The sequence below is a fragment of the Chiloscyllium plagiosum genome, chromosome 1 (genome assembly GCF_004010195.1).
Source record: "Chiloscyllium plagiosum isolate BGI_BamShark_2017 chromosome 1, ASM401019v2, whole genome shotgun sequence".
NCBI lineage: Eukaryota > Metazoa > Chordata > Chondrichthyes > Orectolobiformes > Hemiscylliidae > Chiloscyllium > Chiloscyllium plagiosum.
Genome location: NC_057710.1, coordinates 57,484,043 through 57,509,282, shown reverse-complemented (window position 1 = coordinate 57,509,282; position 25,240 = coordinate 57,484,043). Strand labels below are relative to the sequence as shown.

At 40.6% G+C, this 25,240-nt stretch overlaps 1 protein-coding gene across 2 annotated transcripts in view; it reads left to right on the top strand.

Annotated features, from left to right (window-relative positions):
* Positions 1–25,240, top strand: part of LOC122548471 (myosin-IIIb) — a 176,406-nt gene that overhangs the window by 8,295 nt on the left and 142,871 nt on the right. For both annotated transcript variants that reach the window (XM_043687195.1, XM_043687186.1), the window contains exons 2-4: positions 17,213–17,278; positions 18,532–18,662; positions 19,774–19,876. In XM_043687195.1, coding sequence (XP_043543130.1) covers positions 17,213–17,278; positions 18,532–18,662; positions 19,774–19,876 — 300 coding nt within the window. The remainder of the gene's footprint in view (positions 1–17,212; positions 17,279–18,531; positions 18,663–19,773; positions 19,877–25,240) is intronic.

Genomic DNA, 25,240 nt, shown 5'->3' with positions numbered 1-25,240 from the left:
TTCAATGTAACTAAGTGTGAGGTGATTCACTTTGGGAAGAATAACAAAGAGATGGGGTACTGGGCTAATGGTCGGATACTTGGTAGTGTGGATGAGCAGAGGGATCTTGGTGTCCATGTATACAGATCTCTGAAAGTTGCCACCCAGGTAAATAGTGCGGTGAAGGAGGCATATGGCGTACTGGCTTTTATTGGTAGAGGAATTGAGTTCTGGAGTACTGAGGTCATGTTGCAGTTGTATAAGACTCTGGAGTATTGTGTGCAGTTTTGGTCGCCATACTATAGGAGGGATGTGGAGGCACTGGAACGGGTGCAGAGGAGGTTTACCGGGATGTTGCCTGGTATGGTAGGAAGATCGTATGAGGAAAGGCTGAGGCACTTGGGGTTGTTTTCATTGAGAAAAGAAGGTTTAGGGGTGACTTGATAGATGTGTACAAGATGATTAGGGGTTTAGATAGGGTCGACAGTGAGAATCTTTTTCCATGTATGGAGTCAGCTATTACAAGGGGGCATAGCTTTAAATTAAGGGGGGGGGGTAGGTATAGGAGAGATGTTAGGGGTAGGTTCTTTACTCAGTGAGTCGTGAGTTCATGGAATGCCCTGTCAGTAGCAGTGGTGGACTCTCCCTCATTATGGGCATTTAAGCGGGCATTGGATAGGCATATGGAGGATAGTGGGCTAGTGTAGGTTAGGTGGGCTTGGATCGGCGCAACATCGAGGGCCGAAGGGCCTGTACTGCGCTGTATTCTTCTATGTTCTAACTTAATAGAAGAAAATACGCTCAAACTTGCAGACTAGTCGATAGCTTTTACACTGGTAAATGCAAGATCATACATTTTGGTGGGTAAATACAGATATTTGTTTCAAAACATTAAGAAACCAAATGAAGTAGAAGGTAGGTTTACATATCCCTAGATGCGTTCAATCATGGAAAGTATTATAGTCAGTCAGCAAAAACACTAAAATGCCATCAATGTGCTGGGATTGACTGTTTAGTAGCATACCAAAATAATGAAATTATGTTAAATTAGTGTAAGATCCTTCTTGGCTGCACTCAATACAGTGCAAATATCTAGTTTTCATACCATGAAAAGAGCATTGAGAGAATATAAAGATTTATAAATACAGTACCAGAAATGAAAGATAACAACTAGATAGAACACGTGGCTTTTTCCTTATAAAGTAGTTAGGGGAGACCTCATAGAATTTTTTTAAAATTATGAAGAGTTGAACAGGGTAGGTGTGGCAAGGATTTTTTTCTTTTAGGAAGAATTCAAAATAGGGGTTTTGGATTCAAGATAAGTCCTGATAAATCCTTTACAGAAATAAGGATACATTTCATTGTTCATGTGGGTAGCATGTGGCTATTAATTAACTCAAATAACTTGGATTCTTTTTCCCAAAAGGAATATGAGGGAAAAGCAAATAACATAGGTCAAAGGCTGATATGGGGAGATTGAATGGGAGCAACTGGAGGACAAATCCCAGTGCAGACTGGTCAGGCTGAATAGCCTGCTTTGTAATGTGCTTTATCTGCTGTCTTTCCTTGTATTATAAATTAAACTGTCTTTTTTGGTTTAGTTAGAAACAACAGCTGTTTATCTTGATGTTTGATTAAATTATCAAAGTAGAATGAAGTCATTGTTAAATTGAACTTGTGTTTGACACTATTTTAATGCTTCTGTACCAAATACACAAAGAGCTGTTGGTGTCGGTAATCAAAGTTGGAAATTTGCAAGGTGATATTAGTTAAATAAGGCTGGTTTTAGTTGCACAGTTGATAAATACCACTGGGACATTTTTATTGTTTTCAATGATCTGTTTTTAAAGGTGTCAGGAAAGCATTTCCACACTCTAGTTAGAAGCTACAGCAGTACTTCAACAGAGCTATTAGAGATAACATAATTTAAACACGTTCCTGAGGTAAATGGGGGATGTGAACCCACAATATAGTGTTTATCATTAAAACTCTTTGAATTTCAAACATTGAAAATGAGCATTTTTGAGCTTGTTGTAAGGTGTTTTTGGAAAAGCTACACAAGTACCAGTCTCCAAAACAGACGTGGAGGGTGTCTAAATGTTGAAGAAAGCGAACTGAAGCACTTCTGAACTTCTGGACCAGTGACTGATAGTGGGATTGTATCGTGTTATTGGTGTGAGGCAGACCTTGCTGAATGAGAATTCTGCAGAATAAAGCAGCCTGAGGTTCGGTAAACAAAAGCAGGCAGTGAGAGATGGAGGCCAAATTCATTTTTGGCTGAAATAAGATTGCAACATTCTTAGTTAGCTGCAACTGAACAATCTTTAAAAATAAGTTGTGATGCAATCTTTAATGGTGAAAATGGAGAATTTGATGTCATTAATGCATTTGTGGAAACTGACCCATAAATGAGTACAATGCAAAAAAAAAGTTGAAGCTAATGATGGAAATTTGATTTTCTTGAGGTAATTATGAGCTAACAGGAGAAGCCATGACTGATCTGCTGGTTAGATTGCAATGGAAACTGGATCTAAATAAGAACAACCTTGTTGGGCTAATATAATGAAGGAGATATGGTGGAGCTGGAACAGGTGCACAATATATGTGTAACACATAGGGTGAAGAGGGGCGGTTCACCACAGTAAATGTCACAAAGAACATTGGTAATTTTGACCTCTGGTAAAGATCTTGAAGGAAATTGAACAAATATTTGAGCAAATTCAAGCACTTTACAAAAATGGAAGGTTAGATACAGGGTGGACTTTGAGAAAATGGAGTCAGTCTTGGGTGTACCTTTTTGTAAATTTTGAAGAGTGAACTATCCTGAAAGAAGAGTAAATCTTTTGGAAACTACAAGTTCTATACATGTTCTTTAATTATATTGACCGCTCTAACATTGACATTTAGTACTAATTACAATCCAGTCATTTGCCACAGCTATTAAAATGTGAACAGAGTTTTCAGAACAGATTGTTAAATGTTGATTGGTGTCCAGAAACACATCAGCCTTGGTTGAATGGCAATGCAGACCCAATGGGCAGAATAGCCTGGGTCTTATGTTCTTAAAAAACCAGGTGAGGATACCCTGATGTTTGGTTCATGCCACAAAAGATTTTTCTAAGAAATTGTCCTAAAAACATCCATTGAGTTCCTCAACTAGATTGCTTTTCCAATCTAATTCTTCAAGTCTATATGCAGGTTAAATACTCTGGTAATCACTGTACCTTTTTGACAAGCTTTCATTATTTCTTCCTTGACACCTATCCTACCATGTATTATAGGGCCACACCTTGCGTCTTGCCTTTATAATTCTTTATCTTTACCCAGATCGCTTCTATATCCTGGTTTCCTAAATTTTGGTCTTTCCCCACTTTTCTGCTAATAAAACCTTTTAATTAACAGAGCCACTCCTCTACCTTTTCCCAGCTTCCTGTCCTTCCTGAATGTCACATACTCTTCAGTATTCAGGTTTCTGTCTAAGTCATCCTACAACCAAGTCTTCGTAATGGCCATTGGATTATGTTAAGTTTTGTATGACCAGTCAGTTTTGTTTTAAATATTACATATATTATAATACAGTGCTTTGTTTTGCCTATTTATTATTTTGGAAATCTTTTGTCCTATCTACTAATTTGCTCTTAGACCTGTATTCTCAGTTCCTTCCTGGCATTGTCTGTTTATCATTTCCCACATTAATGCCTTCCTCTGATCCCTTTGCTCCACTCCGATTCATCACAGCCTCCTGGTCCCCACTGTTTAGTTTAAAGCTCGCCCTGCTTCTCTTGTTACATAGTTTGCAAGAACCCCAGTCCCAGTGTAGGTCAAATCTAGGCCATCCTAATGGTCCCCACTTTCCCCAGTATTTGTGTCAGAGCCCCATGAACTGGAACCCACTTCTCCCATACTCGTCTTTCAACTGTGCATTCAGCTATTAACCTTTGAATACTTTATGCTAGTTTCATGTGGCTCTGGTTCTGACCCCTAATTTGGTGACAGGTTCTGCGTAGCCAATATGAGAAGCTATTTCCTCGCCTGCCCAGTTGGTGCCTATGTCGACCATGACAAATGAAATCTACCCCTCCCACTGCAAGTAAGATTAATTATCTATACTGGTTTGTTCTTGGATAGAGCAACAACAGCAATTTTTTTTTCTGGGTGGAGTGACTAAAGTATTAGGTAGGCTTCCTCATTTTGATTCCTTTTCAAGTGAATATTGATGTGAATGCATGATTGAGAAGTTATGAGGACCAGCTGGTGCTCTGTGGTATTATTCCTGTTTACATGCACTGATGGAGTTTTCACATATATTGACTGCCAGCTAAGCTCCAAGGTGTGACGGTGAGGCAGTAACTTGCCAAATCTTTCAGTTTGCTAGGCAGTAAGTCTTGTTCTAAGAATCAAAGTGTAACTGTTACAACTTTCAAAGCTGTATTTAGTTAGCAAATGTAACTATAAAATCATTTTTAGCAGATAAAGACTTCATTATTCATTCATAGGATGTGGTTGGTCCAGCATTTCTTTCACATCCTGTATTGTCCTTGAGGATGTCTTCTTGAAACGCTGCTGAACACTGCAATCATCAGCAAACTTCTGCTTTCTCCCCTCCTGATGGAGGAAGATCATTGATGAAGCAACACAAGATGGTTGGCCCCAGGACATTACCCTGAGGAACTTTGTCAGGGTTCTTGTAGTACAATGACCTTACCTTTCATCCAGCAGGTCCAGCTTCATGGTCTGTCTGCTCCAGAAGTTTGTCATAGCATCTCTGAACAAAATGATGAGAGAACTTCTACCCTGAGAAACTCCTGTACAGATGTCTTGGAACTGAGATGACTGACCTCCAGCTACAGCCATCTTCCTATATACCAGCCATGACTCCAAGTGGGAGGAGAGCTTTCCTCTGATTCCCTTTTACTGTCTTAAATGAACTGGAATTTTTGAGGATGTAACTAGTAGAATAGATAATGGCTGTGGTGTATTTGGATTTTCAGAAGACTTTTGATACGTTCCTTTGTAAAATGTCCCTCCATCATAAAGTCAGAAGTGGGGGTGTTCATTAATTGTGCAATGTACAGCACCATTCATAGCAACTCAGATACTGAAGCAGTCTGTATCCAAATACAATAAGACTTGAAATATCCAGGCTTGGGCACACCTCAGCAAGTAACATTCACACCATTGGCACGGTCAGGAAGCAGAGATCCTATCCACAGTGAGACAAAGCTTAAGTGAGTACATGGTTTGGGGAATTTAGAGGCAGTGTGGGAATTTGTTGCAGATGGGAAAAGTTGATTTTGTTTTTCTTCTTGGCTCGTAGTTTGTTGTTTTTTGAAAAGGATAAATTGAAACCCAGGATCAGGGCCCAACATAAGAGTGACATGAAATGTAAATTCATTAGTGGTAGCTACTAATATGATCAGTTATGGGTTACTTTCACGTTGCAGGTGAATAGGGGAAATATTTATAGGCTACAAACTAAAACACCAGTACTAAATATATAAAAGCTAAAATTAAAATTGTGGTTAAAATAGAGATGCAGCACCAGGTGATGTGTTGTCATTGCATGATGTGCGAGCTGGTGGATTCTGTTGTGATTCGTAACAACCACATCTGTAGTAAATGTTTGTTGCTAGAGGAACTCTGGCTCAGAGTTGATGAACTGGAGTTTGAGCTTTGAACACTGCATTAACGTGCCATTATTTAAGAAAGGCTGTGAGGAAATGCCTGGGAACTAAAGACCTGTGAGCCCAATGTCTGTGGTGGGTAAGTTGTTAGAGGGCATCCTGAGAGACAGGGTTTGCAGGAATTTGGAGAGGCAACCACGCATTTGGGATAGTCAGCATGGCTTTGTGTGTGGGAAATCGTTACTCACGAGTTTGAGTTGTTTGAAAGGGTGAGTAAGAAAGTGGATGAGGGCAGTGTGGTAGGCATTGTCTACGTGGACTTTAGTAAGGCCTTTAACCTACTACGTGATACCTTGTTATTGAGTATAGTTAAATCTCATGGGATCCAGGGAGAGCTAACCAATTGGATACAAAATTGGCTTGATGGTAGACAGAGGGCGGTGGTAGAAAGGTGTTTTTCAGACTGGAGACCTTTGACCAGCACCTTGTCACAGGGATTGGTGCTAGGTCCCTGCTTTTTCTCACTTACAAAAATGAAAATTTAGTTATGGTTAGTAAGTTTGTGGATGACACAATTGGTGGTGTAGTGGACAATGCTGGAAGTGAGTTGCAGCTGGAGCAGGAAGCAGAGCAAACCTGGGCCAGCATTATAAGGTAGCAAGGCCTCGTTCTGAGACTCTGAGAAAGGACTACAGCCTGACTACTTTAAAGATACTTTTTATTCTCATGCTGCACTTTTTAAACTCTATTCCTATGCTAGTCTCTTTATTTTGTTATTTCAATTCTGTGAAACACATAAAGTATCTGTAATAAGGTACCCTGTACCTAAGATGGCACCGAGAGGAGACATTAGAAACCTTTCACTGTACTCGTTCGAGTGCACGTGACAATAAAGACTATTCTAATTCAAATCTAGGAGGACAAGGGGAGCAGATACATGGGAACACCACCTGCAAGTTCCCCTTCAAGCCACTTGCCATCCTGACTTGAAAATATATCACCATTCCTTCATGACTTGGAGGTGCCGGTGTTCGACTGGATGGACAAAGCTAGTGCTTCCAAATAAACCTGTTGGATTATAATCTGGTGTTGTGATTTTTAACTATTATTATAGTGTTATTGGGTCAAAATTCAGGATTTCCCTCCCTAAGGGCTTTGTGGGTCTGCCTTCAGCACATTGTCTGCAGCGGTTCAACAAAGCAGCTCACCACCACCTTTATCAGGGACAACTAGGGACAGGCAATAAGTACTGGCCTAGGCAGCCACACCCATGTCCCACAAGTGACTAAAAGAAAAAGGGAATCTTCCTTTCTTTTATCCAACCTGTCAAGTCCCCTCAGGCACCTTGTATGTCTTAATAAGATCGTTTTAAAATAGTGATGGAAAAGGATAGACCAGATCTAAAAGTTGAAGTTCTAAATTGGAGAAAGGCCAATTTTGACGGTATTAGGCAAGAACTTTCAAAAGCTGATTGGAGGCAGATGTTCGTAGGTAAAGGGACGGCTGGAAAATGGGAAGCCTTCAGAAATGAGATAACAAGAATCCAGAGAAAGTATATTCCTGTCAGGGTGAAAGGGAAGGCTGGTAGGTATAGGGAATGCTGGATGACTAAAGAAATTGAGGGTTTGGTTAAGAAAAAGAAGGAAGCATATGTCAGGTATAGACAGGAGAGATCGAGTGAATCCTTAGAGCAAAAAGAAAGTAGGAGTATACTTAAAAGGGAAATCAGGAGGGCAAAACGCGGACATGAGATAGCTTTGGCAAATAGAATTAAGGGGAATCTAAAGGGGTCTTATAAGTATATTAAGGACAAAAGGGTAACTAGGGAGAGAATTGGGCCCCTCAAAGATCAGCAAGGCAGCCTTTGTGTGGAGCTGCAGATACTAAATGAATATTTTACATCAGTATTTACTGTGGAAAAGGATATGGAAGATATAGACCGAAGGAAAATAGATGGTGACATCTTGCAAAATGTCCAGATTACAGAGGAGGAAGTTGCTGGACGTCTTGAAACGGTTAAAGGTGGATAAATCCCCAGGACCTGATCAGGTGTACCCAAGAACTCTGTGGGAAGCTAGAGAAGTGATTGCTGGGCCTCTTGCTGAGATATTTGTATCATCGATAGTCACAGGTGAGGTGCCGAGAGACTGGAAGTTAGCAAAAGTGCCACTGTTTAAGAAGGGCAGTAAAGACAAGCCAGGGAACTATAGGCCGGTGAGCCTGACCTCTGGTGGGCAAGTTGTTGGAGGGAATCCTGAGGGACAGGATGTGCATGTATTTGGAAAGGCAAGGACTGATTCGGGATAGTCAACATGGTTTTGTGCGTGGGAAATCATGTCTCACAAACTTGATTGAGTTTTTTGAAGTAGTTACAAAGAAGATTGATGAGGGCAGAGCAATAGATGTGATCTATATGGATTTCAGTAAGGCATTCGACAAAGTTCCCCATGGGAGACTGATTAGCAAGGTTAGATCTCATGGAATACAGGGAGAACTAGCCATTTGGATACAGAACTCGCTCAAAGGTAGAAGATAGAGGGTGGTGGTGGAGGGTTGTTTTTCAGACTGGAGGCCTGTGACCAGTGGAATGCCACAAGGATCGGTGCTGGGCCCTCTACTTTTTGTCATTTACATAAATGATTTGGATGTGAGCATAAGAGGTACAGTTAGTAAGTTAGCAGATGACACCAAAATTGGAGGTGTAGTGGACAGCGAAGAGGGTTACCTCAAATTACAACAGGATCTGGACTAGATGGCCAATGGGCTGAGAAGAGGCAGATGGAGTTTAATTCAGATAAATGCAAGGTGCTGCGTTTTGGGAAAGCAAATCTTTAGCAGGACTTCTACACTTAATGGTAAGGTCCTAGGGAGTGTTGCTGAACAAAGAGACCTTGGAGTGCAGGTTCATAGCTCCTTGAAACTGGAGTCGCAGGTAGATAGGAGTTGGGAGGTCTTGTTGTGACTGTACAGGACATTGGTTAGGCCACTGTTGGAACATTGCATGCAATTCTGGTCTCATTCCTATTGGAAAGATGTTGTGAAACTTGAAAGGGTTCAGAAAAGATTTACAAGGATGTTGCCAGGGTTGGAGTATCTGAGCGACAGGGAGAGGCTGAACAGGCTGGGGCTGTTTTCCCTGGAGCGTCGGAGGCTGAGGGGTGACCTTAAAGAGATTTACAAAATTATGAGGGGCATGGATAGGATAAATAGACAAAGTTTTTTTTTTCCCCTGGGGTCTGGGAGTCCAGAACTAGACAGCATAGGTTTAGGGTGAGAGGGGAAAGATATAAAAGAGACCTTGGGGGCAACTTTTTCACACAGAGGGTGGTACGTGTATGGAATAAGCTGCCAGAGGATGTGGTGGAGGCTGGTACAATTGCAACATTTAAGAGGCATTTGGATGGGTATATGAATACGAAGGGTTTGCAGGGATATGGGCCGGGTGCTGGCATGTGAGACTAGATTGGGTTGGGATATCTGGTCGGCATGGACAGGTAGGACCGAAGGGTCCGTTTCCATGCTGTACGTCTCTAACTCTAAGATCACCCCTCACTATTCTAAACTCTAATGGATATGGACTCCACCTGTCTAACATGTTGTCGTAGGATGATTCCTTCATTGCAAGAATTAGTTGAATGAACCTTTGCACGCTCTCAAATATTCTTTTTTTTCAAAATAAGACACCCAAATCTGTATGTAGCACTCAATGTGATCTCTCCAGCATCCTGTTTAACTGTAGGAAAGCCTCCCAATTTTTTAATATTTTGTTTCTCTTTGCAATAAACAGTACTTTCCTTCTGATTCACTCACTCTACTTGCACCCTGACTCTGTGTGAGTCTTGTGTTAGGACACCCAGATCCTTCTGTACCACAGAGTTCTGCAATCCCTCTCCAACAATATACTGCTTTTCTCTTCTTCTGAAGTGGACAAGTCCATATTTTTACAGGTTGTGCTCCATCTGCCAAATCTTTGCTCAGTCACTTACCTTTGTCTGTATTGTTTTGCATGGCCTTCACAACTTCTTCACCTGTCCATTTTTGTGTCATCAGCAAACTTCCCAATCATATATTCGGTTCCTCATCCATGACATTGAAGTTGGTTATAATGTGCGATGCCCTAGCATTGTTCTCTGTGCCACTCCACTTAATACATCCTGTCAGCCAGAAAATGGCTCATTTTCTCCTGTAATTGTCTTTAGCCTTAGCTAACCAATCCTCTATCAATGCGAATATATTACTCTCTACATTTGAGTTATTATTCTGCTTAGTAGATGTTGTTAAATGTGTTCCAGAAAACCAAGTATGCCTCATCTACAGGTTCCCTTTATCCAAATTGCCTGGTACTTCCTGAAGGAATTTATTAGTTAGTCGAGCATGATTTCCCTATTGCGAAGCCATGTTGACTGTCTGGTTGTATTAAGGTTTTCCAAGGACCCTGCTGTGCCCTCCTCAAAGATGTATTCCAGCATTTTCCTGACTAAAGGAGTGACACTTGCTATTTTCTAATCATGGGACTTTTTCAAAATCTAAACAATTTTGGCAAATTAAAACCATTGCACTTGCAATCTGAGAAATTACCACTTTTAAGGCTGAAGTCCAGCAGGACCTAGTGACTTACCAGCTTTTATTGTCAATTTTCTTAGTACCATTTTTGGTGATTGTAGTTGTTATAAGTTCCATTCTTTTTCACCTCTTGATTTATACATATTTCTAGGATGTTATTTGTGTCTTTTACACAATACCTGTTCAATCCATCTTTTTTCCCCAGACTTTGCTCTCTGGAGGACCAACTCTTGCTTTAGTTTCTCTCTTACTTTTTAAATCTGTAGAATATCCCTTACTAACTTTTTATATATTTTTTTAGGCAGATTTGTCCCCTTTTTTAAGTTCTCTAGCTCATCTGGTAAAACTATTATCTATGCAATTGTTACATCCAGATTTGACTATTCTAATTCATTACTGGCTAACCTCCAATATTTCACCCTCTAAAATTGAGATCATTCAAAATTTTACTGTCTTAGTCACCAAATTTACATGTTCTGTTCATCTATCCTTCCTGTGCTCTCTAACTTATATTACCTCCATTAAGCCAGGTACAAATGTTATAATTTTCAGATTCTTCCATGTTCTTGCCCTTACTCCCTCTGCAATTTCCTCAACCACCTGAGATCTCTGTGCTCCATGTATTCTGGTATTTTGAGCATGTCTGACTTAACTGTTCCACCACTTTTTATTTTTCTTCATTTATCCTTTTTTAGCTTTACGTCAAATGTTGCCTCATGACCCCCTTTTCAAACATCTTGGGATGTTTTAATTGATACAGGGGCTATTATAGATACCCTCCAGGGCAATTGGGGATCTGCAAAGTGATGCCTTTGCCAGTAATCGTCACCTCACATGAAGGAATTTAATAATGAAGCTGCTGTTATTGCAATGATGGGCAATGTATTGCCTTTAAGAATAGACCTGCTGTGATTTGGATCAGCTCTTCAGCTTAAACACCTCACGTGTCCTTTTTAGATTGTTATGGCAATGTTATAGCTAAAGCTGAACTTGTTATTGCTAAATTTGGAGAGATCCTTACACTTTATCTAGCTGAAAGATGCTTTACATTTGTATTTGTGTAAGTTCATTTTTGAATTTACTAGACTAATACCTCCCCTACAATAAGTGAATTGCCTACAGGGAAATGTTGCGGTGGGGTGGGGGGGGATCTGTGAAGGGAATAGATAATGTAGAAGTATAGAGGATGTTTCCACTGGCAAGTGAATCTAGAACAAGAGGGCATAGCCTCAAGATTAGAGGGAGCAGATTTAGGACTGAATTGAGAAGGAACTTCTTCATCCAGAGGGTTGTGAATCTATGGAATTCCTTGCTAGGGAAGTAGTTGCTGCTACTTCAGTTAATGTTTTTAAAACTAAGGTAGATTTTTCTTTTGAGCAATGAAGGAATTAAGGGATATGGTGAGAGCGTGGTTAAGTGGAGCTGAGTCCACAAAAAGATCAGCCATGATCTTACTAACTGGCAGAGCAGGCTCGATGGGCCAAATGGCCTACTCCTGCTCCTAGTTGTTATGTTCTTATGTTAGATGGGCTAGGCCTGTACTCTCTGGAATTTAGAATCTCGGATGACTTAATTGAAACACGCAGGATCCTAAAGGGGATGTGACTGGGTGGATGTTGAAAGAATGTTTCCTCTTGTTGGACAATTTAGAGCTAGAGGTCATCCATTTAAAATAATGAGGAAATGAGGGTTGGGAGTCTTTGGAATTCTCTTCCTCAAAAGGCAGTGGATGTAGAATCTTTATCTACCTCTGCCTTAAAAGTATTTAATCTTTCATTCCCCTTGCTAATCCAGAATCTATCTGGAAATGCAGGATTACAGAGTTGATGTTTAAATCAGATCAACTATGTTTTTCAGTGGTGGAGCAGGCATGACAGGCTGAGAGGCCTACTCTTGCTCCTTGTTTGTATATTCATACAAACGAGTTATGCTCAGTTACTGTTTTGTGTTTTGCCTAGTTTGAGGTTTAGATGACTGGACTGTACTGTGCTGTGATGATAATCGCTGTTCAGTGATTACCAACTATTTCATTAAGTGCAATTTTGATTTCAAATAGAACCTCCAGCTCTACAAGCCACCTCAAAGTTTGTTGTCATATTTCTTACAGTTTACAAACTAGTGCAAATTAGTTGTATTTTGCAGAATTAAAGACTTTCAGAATCCACTGGGTATGATATGATGCCAGTTTCTCTTTAAATTTGGATGGCACACAAATTGCACACCTAAGTTTTAGCAGATTATAAAATAACTCTAAAGGTAGATGTGGAAAGACAATGTTGTGTAACACTCTGGTCACACAAATAATTAATTGGCGACAATGTAATCGCCTGAAAAGGAAGGTCAAAGTGCAGTGAAACCTGCTTTGTTCCATGCAATGTGTGACTTGAGCACTTTGAAGAATTGATCTCCTTTTGTAAATGTATTCAATTGTTCATTGTGGGGCAAGATTCTGCGTTGCTGTTTAGTGATAAACAGATCCTGGCTGCCAGGATCTGTTTATTTTTACTGCTCCTTGTTTACAATATAGACTTATTAATCCACACTTGTAGATTTTCCAGAATTACGAAAGGTATTCCAGCAGTCAATTCTGTTTCTTACATCCATACCAAATGACTCTATTTAACACTATCACAAATGATTCTTTCTTTAAAAAGAGGTGCTGAGAACAGAAGTAGAAATGTGCCTGGAGACAGAGTGTATAAAGATTGTTACAAGGTCAGCCAGATGGACCTCATTCTATGAGTTCCCTGATTTGACCAGGTTAACAGCCCCAACCAAGAAGCCCTGGGACTGACAGGTAAGAACAGGTGTACAAGACATCCTGGTCACTGAGAACTGGCTCTGAGGGTGCTGGATCAGTGTCTGTCTGGACTCTCCACATGTGAGTAAAGGGGGATACCAGCCTCTGGAGTTATTTCAGTGGCAATGAGAATAAAGGTGTCCTGAGAAATTAGATTTGGGGTAAGCATTCTTGGCATCATGCTGTTATTTGAGAAGCTTGACTCGTTTGATCCTGCTATCAGGGGGCACAGTATGTGGAATCTTTTTTTTTTAATGGGCAAATAACATTGGAACAGATGAAAAGCAACAAGTAATTCTCCTGACAGCTTGTGGACCCACAGCTTTTTTGGTTATTAGGAGCTAACTTTCCCTGAGGCATCAGGTACTAAAAAGTTGATGGATTTAGTTAAGGAATGTTATGACCCAAGCAGCTTCTAATTCTGAGATGCTGTCTGTTTTATTTGACAATTTGAACACCAGGAGAATCCATATTGCGATTTTTGACTGGGTTAAGATGATTGGCAGGGGCATGTGACTTTGGCTTAATCCTTAGTGAGATGCTGAGGGACTGTTTGGTATGTGGGATTAATAATGTAACTATGCAAAAGCATTTGCTAGCTGAAGCCCAAGTGAACTTCAAACAGGCACAACAACTGGCTTTATCATTGGAAACTGCGATGTGGAGATTATATGTTACAGGGTATACCGTGTGAAGGAGACCCCCTAGACAGGCTGACTGATCTTGAGAAGCACCACTTGAGTGAAAGCAATTGCATAGTCTCACTCGGGACACATCCTGAACAGAGGGACTCTGCGTCAAGTCAAGCAAAACCTCAAAACACAGCCAAGCCTCGGCCAAACAGTTTAAATTTTCTTCAGGATCTGGGCCAGCAAGCAGACATAGCTGCTGCCAGTATGCGGAAGCCAGACAGCAAAAGAGTTCTGCTAGGCCTAAGAGAACACATAGGATGGTATCCCGGAGAGCGTGCACACTGGAAAGTCCACCCACCGCTGGTTTGGAGCAGTTAATTTGCTTATCAACATCCAAATCAGAACCAATCAAAATAAATGTCTGGTTAAAATGCCAGATACTAGCTGAACCCTAGGGTCATCCTGAAGTTTCCAAAGTGAAGATGTTGGTAATGTCTGGTGGCCAGGATTGGATGTTGACATAACTGCATTGGTAGGGCTATACCCAGAATGCCACCAAGACAAAAATTGCTGCTAGCAATACCACACGCACGCGCACACGCACACCCCGCACACACCCCACACTATTCATGGGAGTGGCTGGATAAACCCTGGACTTGGTTACACGTTGACTGTGCACGTCCTTTCATGGGCTCAATGTTCTTACTCATTGTGAATGCCCACTCAAAATGGCTGGATGTATATACAGTTCATTGTCAAACATAGAAACAACAATAGAAAAGCTGTCCTTTCTTATTTTCTTGGATTACATGGGCTCTGAGAAGTGTTGGTCCTGGATAACGGGACATTTGTTTCCTGGCAGGGAATTTGAGTATTTCCTAAAGTCGAATGGCATTCAGCATTTCAGGACAGCTCCATATCATCCATCATCCAATGGTCTAGCAGAAAGAGCAGTCCAAACTTTTGAAGGCAGGCTTAAAGAAACAGCCTACAGCTTCACTCGATACCAAACTGTCCTGGTTCCTATTTGAAAATCAAACCATCCCCTCATTCACTACAGGGATTGCTCCAGCAGAGTTGCTAATGGGGAGAAGACTCTGCATTAGGTTAAATCTGATCTTCTGAGACCTTTTGGAGCCGGGGGGGGGCTTCAAATGGCATCAGGAACACCAAAGCCGGATACAAGCCTCTGCTAAGCAAAAGAAGAGGGTTACTTCAAAGGATAAAGTTTGATGTAGGAACCCCAGGAATGCCCTACATGGGTAAGCGGCAATGTAAGGTCAGGTCCAGTGACATACGAAGTTTGGGTAGGTGCAAAATTCTTGAATAAGCATGTGGACCATATGGAAGCTGTAAATTTGCAAACAACACAGGAGCAACATGTGTTCAGCTCCTTGCCAATCTTTCTGATTTGTGTTCCAGAACCTGTGGGTTCTCCCTCTCCATCAAGCTTTGAAGGTATCTTGAAATCTGAGATGGACATGGTGGATGTTGCAACCTCTACCCCTTGCTCCCTGATGAAGAGAATGAATTTCTTCTGCAATGCACCGGGTGTAAGAGACAAACATTGCACGCCACCTGTATCTGAGGCAGTATTGGAGGAACCTGATCCAGTGCTAAAAGGTCCAGGAGGAGCAACAAAAAAAAAATCCCTCTGTCCTCGGAGGGGGGGGGGGGGGGGGGAAGAGAGGAGGGGAGGGATGTAGTGATTGTAATGAGGGCAACCAGATGTACATCAAAGAATGGGTTACCAATCAGGGAGCCCTGGCTGACAGATCTAAATCTGCATGTCCAGGGTTCTGCTCACTGAGCGCTGGCTCTGAGGAAGCTGGATCAGTGTCTCGGATCTCCACATGGAAATAAGGGGTGATCTGGTGACTAGATACCTGCCTCAGTGGAGTTGTTTCCATTTTGTAGAAGCTTTTGAAATGGGAATACAATAACAAGATTGAGGAGTTTAGGAAAAGTGTCTAAAACATTGCTTGGATTTGCTGCTAAGAGTGAACAGTTTGAGATTCAAAGGATGTAAGAATCTGAAGAACAGAAGCTGCTTACTAGCATTGATTATGGTGTGGACGCAAAAGTGTGAACTCTTTTATGGAATAAAATCTTGTGGAGATGGAGAAATGGAACTTGTCATGGGATAGGGTTTGGGAAAAGATTTTAGTCTTTGCAGCCTCCTCTATTAATTTAATCCTTTTTCAGCGCTGGGTTCATTCTGGTGACTTGGTACTGTCCCCCTGTCAGATCGCTACACTTGTGCGATGTGTTGCTCAGCATTTTGCATGTTAATGACATTTACTTCCATAATTAGTGATTTGGAGTTGATCATGCTGCCTCCTTTAGGTTGGTGAATCTTAAATTTCCTCTGTTCTACTTGGCAGCTTAGTACTTATGCCAAGATGTATGTTTGTTATTTATGTTCCAGATACAGGGATTGAAAGTGAGTGAACCAGAATTGCGCTGGGATGAATAGATACTCATTGAAATTTACTTTGGGTTATGCAAGCTTGCTTTTTAATGCCATTCCACTGAAATATTTTATGTCAACATTTGTAATTTCTTTAGTATTCTATATCTGATATCTAACTGCAGAACCTTCTGCACAGCAGACAAGAGTGCTGGCAGTCTTATCGTTTTGTAGCTTCGCCATCCTGGTTCACCAGAATCTGAACTAATTGTATGTGAATTGGTTACTGAATTTACTTGTTTTAATTCAACCTATTTGGGCATGTTGTGATGCAGGTTGAACTTGTACCCAGACACCCCCCACCCCGTCACTGGAACTCTTAATTGTCTTCAGGCATTTACTCAGGACTCCTCTCCTCTTAAAGAAAAGAGCAAGCTGAATCTGTGGGCTTTGGATTGTGGGTACTCTGTAAGAGTGTCTGTAGATACTTTTCAAGCTCTTATTTCAAGACTTTGCACTAAGTCCATGTGAAAGAGTCAGTTACAAGCACCAGTCACTCCTCTTAAGAACCTATACTTAGAATCATAGAATCCCTACAATGTGGAAACAGGCCCTTCAGCTCATCACATCCACACCGATCCTTTTTACTTCACCTGGATGCATGCAGCTGGAAGGTCTCTAATAGAATCTCTGTGCTGGTCAGGATGAATCCGATCTCTCTCAATCGGTGGGCTGTCTGCCACCTAAAGCGTCACTTTCTTTCCCACTACTGACATACCATGTCTTCATGTATGTCTGCAGTAATCCTCCCAAACATGTAATATCTGCCACTTGGAAGGCCATCCAACCAAGTTCTTCTGCAAGTCACACATCTGATGTCTTGTCTTGTGTTTTTTTTTCATTGTTATTGGGTCAAAATCCTGGAACTCCCTGACCTCACTATAGAAATTCCTTCGTGGATTGTAGCCATCCACAAAGGTAGATCACAGTACCTGGGGATGGGGCGATTTAAATGCTGACTGTATCTGGTGAAGCTACATCCCAAGAATAAGAAACAACAAATAGCCACAATCAAGCTTCTCTCCCTTTTCCCTCACCCAAAGCTTGATTTGGATCTCTGTTTCCTTTCTTTTCCCCCTCCTAAACAAAAAACTGTGTGTGTGCGCAGCTGGGTCTAACCCTTTGCTTCACTTTTACTTTACAGACTTATGTTGGAGATATTCTCATAGCCATCAATCCGCTCAAGTACTTACCCTTGTATGAAAAGTCGGTAGGTACTAATTTTTGATAATTAGATAAGTAGAATTTTAATTCTGTCAATCATATAAAGCTATATGATATAATAACTAATTTTGTGGTCAAATCTATGTGTAGGTTTCTAAAGCTCTCGGACGAGCCCCACCTTTTTATTATTTCCATTGCAAATACAAAACATCTGAATCCTTCTAACCAATAGTGTGTCCCAAAAGTCAAAATTTAAATAGAAAATCTGTAAGATGGCCAGAAACCGTACCTCCTGAAATTCCCAATACCAAACTTGGTTATCACCATTTTAAAAATTCAGGGTTTAAAGGAACCGAGCTGATAGTGTTACATGGTGGCCTGAATTTGCAAAAATGATTGATATGGCATGATCTTTAAAGGGCCAGATTTGATTTTTGAAAATGTTTGACTTTATTGTGGTCTGTAGGAAGAATTTGGTTTTGATATGTTCTGTAAAAAACAGAGGACGTTAACATTAAAAAAAACATTGTGGGAGAAGTGGATGGAGAAGAGGAACTGGGAGCAATTTAGTAATCCAGCAAAGTTTAAAAGTATGTAAGCATAGATTTACTTGAAACAAGTATACAATCAACAAAGGTCAATTGAGGTATTTAAGAAATTTTTGAAATGAAGACCCCTGTGGTCAGTGTTGTTAGTGGTACAGAAACTTGATATGCAAGATTTTAATACAAAAATCCACCTCCTTTCTCATCTTAGCTTAAATTTGCACCAGGTAATGTCAGTAAGTCCATAATAAAAGGATTGGATGAATTGTGAATGATGTGAATTTTGATTAATTCAGTGAGAGCGCGGTATGACGTCAGGTGTAGAGTAATAGGATGACTGAAAATATAAGATGCCCTGTGGTTGAGAAGTTACGTTAAATCTAAGTAGTGTGGAACAACAAAAAAGGCCCAAGGTAGTTTGAATTTTGAAACAAAACTGATTTATAGTTAGGGTAAATGTGAATGGGAACCAGAAAGGTGAGATGGGCAAAGCCTATTCAGGGGAGGTTCAGCACAGATGTACAGTAAGGAATCCTTCAGTCCAACTCATCCATGCTGACCAGATATCCTAAATTAGTCTGGTCCCATTTGTCAGCATTTAGCAGTTACCCCACTAAACCTTTCCTATTCATATACCCATCCAGTAAATGTAAGAAAACTGTCAATTCCCTAAATGGCAACCAGTTGCATGATACTATTGTTTGGATTCAAGAAAGTACTACTGTTTTTAATTTCTTCTGTGTTTGTTTGTCAGGAAGCTGAAAAATACAAAAGCTGTTCAAAAAGCAACCTACCACCTCACATTTTTGCAGTGGCTGATCGTGCGTATCAATCAATGTTAGGACGCTTAGCCACTGGCCCCAAGAACCAATGTATCGTTATCAGGTAAGAATACATCAGTGGAGTTGTATTAAAATATCATTTGCTTGGGTCCATTTGACCTAGTGCTTATGTTCTGCACCAGATACTATTGTATACTTTTTAAATACTTTTTGAAAAGAGGCAGATAGGCCTGGACATTTACAATAATTTCCTTTTTTTTCTGGTGAGAAGGCGGTTTTCCAACCTTTTTTTATATGATCTTGTGACTTTTGAGTAAAAGGGATAGAGTAACGTTAAAATATTGGTTTGACCTTTGGCCAGAAATCATGGAACTTTTCCATTGTTGACGAGTGGGTTGCATATGCTAGAAAGTAAGTATTATAGCACAACCAATGGTAATGATTATCTTTTATGGATGATATTTTACAGTGTTAGGCCTTAAGTGGGTTGATGCTTTAGCTTTATAACAGATGGGTTAGATGTTTGAAGACTTGTGCCTTGCCAAGCATGGCAACTCTGCTTTCTTATTGTGATTACTAATGGAATTCTTTCCAAAAAAGTAGATTTGGGGTACATTAATAGTGACAATTCTCCATGCCTCCCCTTTTGAAAAACAGTCTTCCTTAAATTTATTTTTAAGTTGAAAAATTGGGTAGTCTGATAACTTGTGTTGACACGCACACTCTATTCTGTACAAACCTACTGGGATTTGTACATGTACAACAAAAATTTATCAAGTAATAGCAAGACGTAGAAACAGTGCAACAGTTTCCATGATTCCGTATTGTTCACGATAGAATTTTGCGTTCTACCTGGGAAGTTTTTTGCAGTTAATTTGCCCAACTGGTAAAGCAGTATATATCTGAATATCAATTAGCCTCTTACCTGGAATCCTAATATTGACTAGGTTTTGATTTGTTTTATTATTGTCACATGTAGCTAGGTACAATGAAAAGTTTTGTTATGTGCATAAGGATAATAGAACACCATGAGGAATACAATGTTACGGCTGCAGAGAAGACACAGTGAGGTCAACATTAAACTTGAGAGGCCCATTCAGGCTTCTAATAACAGCAGGGAAGAAGCTGTTCTTGAATCTGTTGGTATATGTATTTAAGGTGAGCAGGTGCTGGAGGTTAGATGTACGTTTTTGTTGTTTCATTTGCTCCAACAGTGGGGAAAGTGGCGCTGGCAAAACTGAAAGCACCAAGCTCTTACTGCGACAGATCATGGAGCTCTGCAAAGGAAATTCGCAGTTAGAACGGCAGATTCTTCAGGTAAGATAATAACAATCACTTGTTGGCTTGCTTCCCTTCCTTGACAAAAAAAAAGTTTAACCCACGGATACTGCTGACAAACTGAAATTCCTCTTGTAGCACAGATATGTTGATGTACTAATGGGCACTGCGAACTTTGTTTGTGTACTTCAGTTATTGTCTTGAAATGTAGAATTGAAAATAATTTTTATTCAGGTTTGTGTGCTAACCAATTTGTGGTGTTGTTGTACATTCTTTCATTTAAAAGAACACTTTAATCAGTCTATGTCGGTAGGGAGTTTGCAGGGACACATCTCAGCCATGGTATTTGGTAAAAAATTTAAAATTGTCATGGAAACTAATTTGGTCTAAAATGGAGCAGTCACTGTGACCTGAGAAGCAAAGAACCACAATGAATCCTGACTATGCAGACCACAGTTATCCCATTCCTATTCCCTTTCAAACAACTATGAATCTATTGATTGCAGATTGGGAACCACGTGTGGTAATTTGTGAAGATTTCATACTAATCCTGGTTGAATGGGATTTTTCTAAAAACTGAATGGGATTAACAAGAAATAAAAACCTGATTTGTCAGTATCTGTTTAGCTGATCATGTCAATGTTGACTGTCTTCCTTCACAATCACTTATCTGATTATGTAGCTACACTTTGTGCAACATGTTGAAACCCTGAAATATCACATTAGTGACATTTAACACCAAAGTGTTTACTATTTCTGCTGCATTTTCTTTAATGTAGTTAACTAGAGATTTATTTCTTGAAGTGAATATTGCAAGTTGGAAGGAGTGTTCTCATGATCCTCTTGAGCAACATGAGAGCTATAGTTAGGGATGGGGGATTTCCAGACTAGGGGGCAGCTTTTCAGGTGAGAGGGGAGACATTTAATGACATGGTGGGCAACTTTTGTTTACACAGTGGTTCATGTGTGGAATGAGCTACCAGAAGTAGTGGCGGATGCAGGTACAGCATTTAAAAGATATTTGGATAAGTACATGAATTGGAAAGGTTTGGAGGGATATGGGCCTGGAGCAGGGAGGTGGGACTAGTTTGGTTTAGACTTGGTTCATCATGGATTGGTTGGACTGAAGGGTCTGTTTCCGTGCTGTATGACCTGAGATTGTCTCGACTGCATTTGCTCTGATCGAGGGAAACTGGAAAAGAGGATACAGATGTATCCAAATACCAGGAAACTAATTGCAAAACTAAATAAACAGAATTTTCCTACAGCAACAGATGATGATTTCCGGTCAATTTACAACTTCCCTTTCTCTCCCATTCTGAAAGTGCTAACACCTTGTGGAGAGACAGTTACAGTCAGAGGTGTTAGAGAAGGACAGGAGAGATTAGATGATAAAGGGTTTATGGTCCAAGCAAAAGTAAATGGTAATGGGACAAGAAACAAATGGTGCATCTAATGGAACTGTGAATGGCAGGTTACTGAAAATCTACCACTGCAGGTGTAGGGAAGCTTTTGTGTATTACTGCAGTGCGTGTTGTGCTCTGTATGGTATGGGCACTCTTAAAGGTGTGACTTCAGGCAAGAAATACTTGGTGGGTTGTTTGACAATGTGTGACGTTGCAGCTGAGCTGCTTGTTGAGTTCACCAGACTATTCACACACTTTTTTATTGCAGAATAATAAACAGAAATGACACAATCTGCACAATTTTCACTGTCACCAACCCAGATTGTTTATACTTTTTATGGGATGTATTTGTTGACAAAGCCAGAATTTATTACCTATCCCTACTTCCCCAGCAAACAGCTCTTGAACTATTGGAGTGTAGGAACACCCACAGTACAGTTACAAAGGGAGTTCTAGAATTTTAACCCAGCAAAAGTGAAGGAACATGATACTGTTCCAAGCAATGATGACTTGTACCTTGGAGGGAAACTTGCAGTGGTAGTGTCCCTATGCATCTGCTGCCTGTGCACTTCTAGATAGTAGAAGTTGAGAGTTTGGAAGGTGTTAGAGAAGCTTTTGTGTTACTTCAGCGTGTGTTGTAGATGCTGCCACTCTGCATTGAAGCTGAGAGAAGCAAATGTTAAAGGTGTGGGATTATATGTCAAACAAGCAGGCTACTTTGTCTTGACTTGAGCCTTATAGTTGGTCAAGGGGTGACAGAAGGTGAATTTCTTAGACAAGCATCCTATCATCTGACCCGCTCTTGTAGCGTCAGTGTTTATATGGCTGGTACCGTTCATTCTCTGGTTAATGATAACCATGAGGAGGTTGCTATTGATGGATTTAAGTGGTGAATGTAAAGGGGTGATTGTTAGATTCTGTCTGGTTGGAGATGGTCATTGTCTCTCATTTGTGTGGTTCAGATTTTACTTGCCACTTATCGTAGGGGAAGTTGAAACCGTTGGAGGTGGTTGGACATAGGATTCTCCCCCGAGGTGGCAAGTTGTAATGTGCTTGTCAACTTGACTGAGAATCTCTAATTCTGAGCAGGGCTAATAAAGTTGCAGATGTTGATTTTTGTCTGCTGTGCATTTCCTGTATTTTCAACTTGATATTGGCATAGCTTAGGAAACAGGAGATCTGCTGATTGGACTGGATATATCTGAGCTATTTAAGGTGAGTATAGTAGATGGTACTTTAAATGCAAAGAAAATTTTTGATGTTGCAATAAAGAATAGTTGGACACAGTTTGTTTTGGGGGAGCGAATGGGGAGCGGAGCCTGAATTCGTACCATTAGAGTCCATACTAAACTTTTATTCCATGATTGATTAAATTGTGGAACAATATCAAACAATATGATTTGATTTATATTTGGTCCTTCCAAACTGTTGTTTTTCGTATAAGTGAGTCAACAGTTCAGGGTACCATTTTTGAGCCTCCTTGTGTATTTTATGGTTGCAATGTTTGTAAGGTGTGTCAGTGTGGAGGGAGGAGAAGGGAGAACGTCCTGTATTGCTGCTGATGACGTGTAAACTGTGAAGAGAACAGAAGCTCCCATTATTCCAAAGGTCAGTTTCATTATCCAAACAGCCTGAGATTAGGTTGGCACTTAAAAGTGCAATTAGAACTTGAAGTTTCTAGTGGCATCACAGTTGACCCAAATTTTCTGTAAATTTTCATATCTGGTACTTTTACTGTTGTATTGGTGAACCCAAGAGTTCTGCATTGCCTTGCCTTCATTTTAATAAATGGAGTAATCTTGCTTGTGAAGATTTAAGTTGGTGCTACAGCATCCAATAAACTTTGGTAAGTGGGGGAAGCAATATTGTGGGTTTGCCTCAATATGCAATTTACACAGATGAGGGAAGAATATTCATCTGCATTAAATCTGTAAATATTTGGGCAGCAGGGGGCTTGCAACTCAGTTTAGCTTTTTCTCCATATTTCCACCTCAAAAAAGAAGAATTGTCCCTCATTTAAAAATAGATCTTTTTTTTAAAAAAAAAAAGTTTTTATCTGTGGGATGTGGATGTTGGTGGCTGACCAGCATGCATTGTTGGTCCTTAGTTGCCCTGCGAAGGTGATGGTGAGCTGCCTTCTTGAATCACTGCAGTCCACCTGCTGTGGGTCGACCCACAATGTCATTAGGGAGGGAATTCCAGGATTTTGATCTGGCAACGGTAAAGGAATGCCAACGAATTTCCAAGTCAGGATGGTGAGTGGCTTTGAGGGGAACTCGAAGGTGGTGATGTTCCTTTGATAGCAATGTGAATAAGTAGCAGGAGGATTATGAATCTTAAAGTTAAATTACACAGATGAGAAAACTGTTAAGTTTGGAGAAAAGATTAGAATATTTATTAAAATAGATAAAAGTAATGACTAATATCTTTTACCTTAATTGACTGTAAGTCAAAGATATTAAATCTAAGTTGTTAAACTTGTTGATATTTTGAGAGATTGATGGAAGGATCTTAGAGACTGTATGTCCTCATGTTGGAGGTAGTTACCTCAGCTGCAGGACATCTCTGCAGGTGTTCCTCAGGGTGGTGTCCTAGGCCCAACCACCTTCAGCTGATTCATCAATGACCTTTCCTCCATCATAAGGTCAGAAGTGGGAATGTTCACTGACTGCACAATGTTCAGTACCATTTATGACTCCCTAGATACTGAAGTAGTCCATGTTCAAATGCAGGTGAGACAAAACAATACCCTGGCTTAGGCTGACAAGTGGCAAGTAACATTAGCACTAGACATATGTCAGTTAATGACCATCACCAATAAAAGGCATTCTAGCCACTGCCCTTGACATTCAATAGTGTTACCAGCACTGAATTCCCCACTATCAAAACCTTGGAGTTGACATTGGCCAGAAACTGATCTGAACTACCTATACATGTAATGTGGCTCCACAGAAAAATCCAAAGCTAGGAATATTGCAGTGATAACTCCCCTCCTAACTCCCCACCTTTTACAAGCCACAAATCAGGAGTGTGATGAAATACTCCCCACCTGTCTGGATGATGCACCTTGACAACATCCATGACAAAGCAGCCTGCGCGAATAGCATTACATCTACAGACATCCAGACACTTCCAGCACTGATGCTAAGTAGCAGCTGTGTGTGCTATTATTAAGATGCACATGGAAATTCATCAAGGCTCCTTTGCCAGCACCTTGCAAAAACCACCACCACAATCAATACCATGTCGAAGGACAAAGGCAGCAGATACATGGGAACATCACCTGCAAGTTCCTAGTTCCCCTCCAAGCCACTCACCATCCTGACCTGGAAGTATATTGCCGTTTCTTCACTGTCACTGGGTCAGAATCCTGGAATCCCCTCCATAAGGCCCGGTGGGTCCAGGTACAGCACATGGGCCACAACAGTTCAAGAAGGCAGCTCACCACCACCTTCTCAATAGCAGCTAGGGATGGTCTATAAAAGCTGGCCTAGTCAGTGACACCCAGACCCTCTGAATGAAGTTTTAAAATATGCAGAATGATATTTGCAAGAGTTTGTTGACACTAGTACATGGAACTACCTATTTTAAAGAAATATGATTATTCAAGCAGAAATGAATTGAAACTATAAAATAAGATTTTTGTTTTTTATATAACAGTACAGCACAGAACAGGCCCTTCAGCCCACGATGTTGTGCCGACCATTGATCCTCATGTATGCACCCTCAAATTTCTGTGACCATATGCATGTCCAGCAGTCTCTTAGGTGTCCCCAGTGACCTTGCTTCCACAACTGCTGCTGGCAACGCATTCCATGCTCTCTCGACTCTGTGTAAAGAACCCGCCTCTATGCTTTCCTCCAACCAGCTTAAAGCTATGACTTCTCGTGCTAGCCATCTCTGCCCTGGAAAATAGTCTCTGGCTGTCAACTCTATCTGTGCCTCTCATTATCTTGTATACCTCAATTAGGTCCCCTCTCCTCCTCCTTTTCTCCAA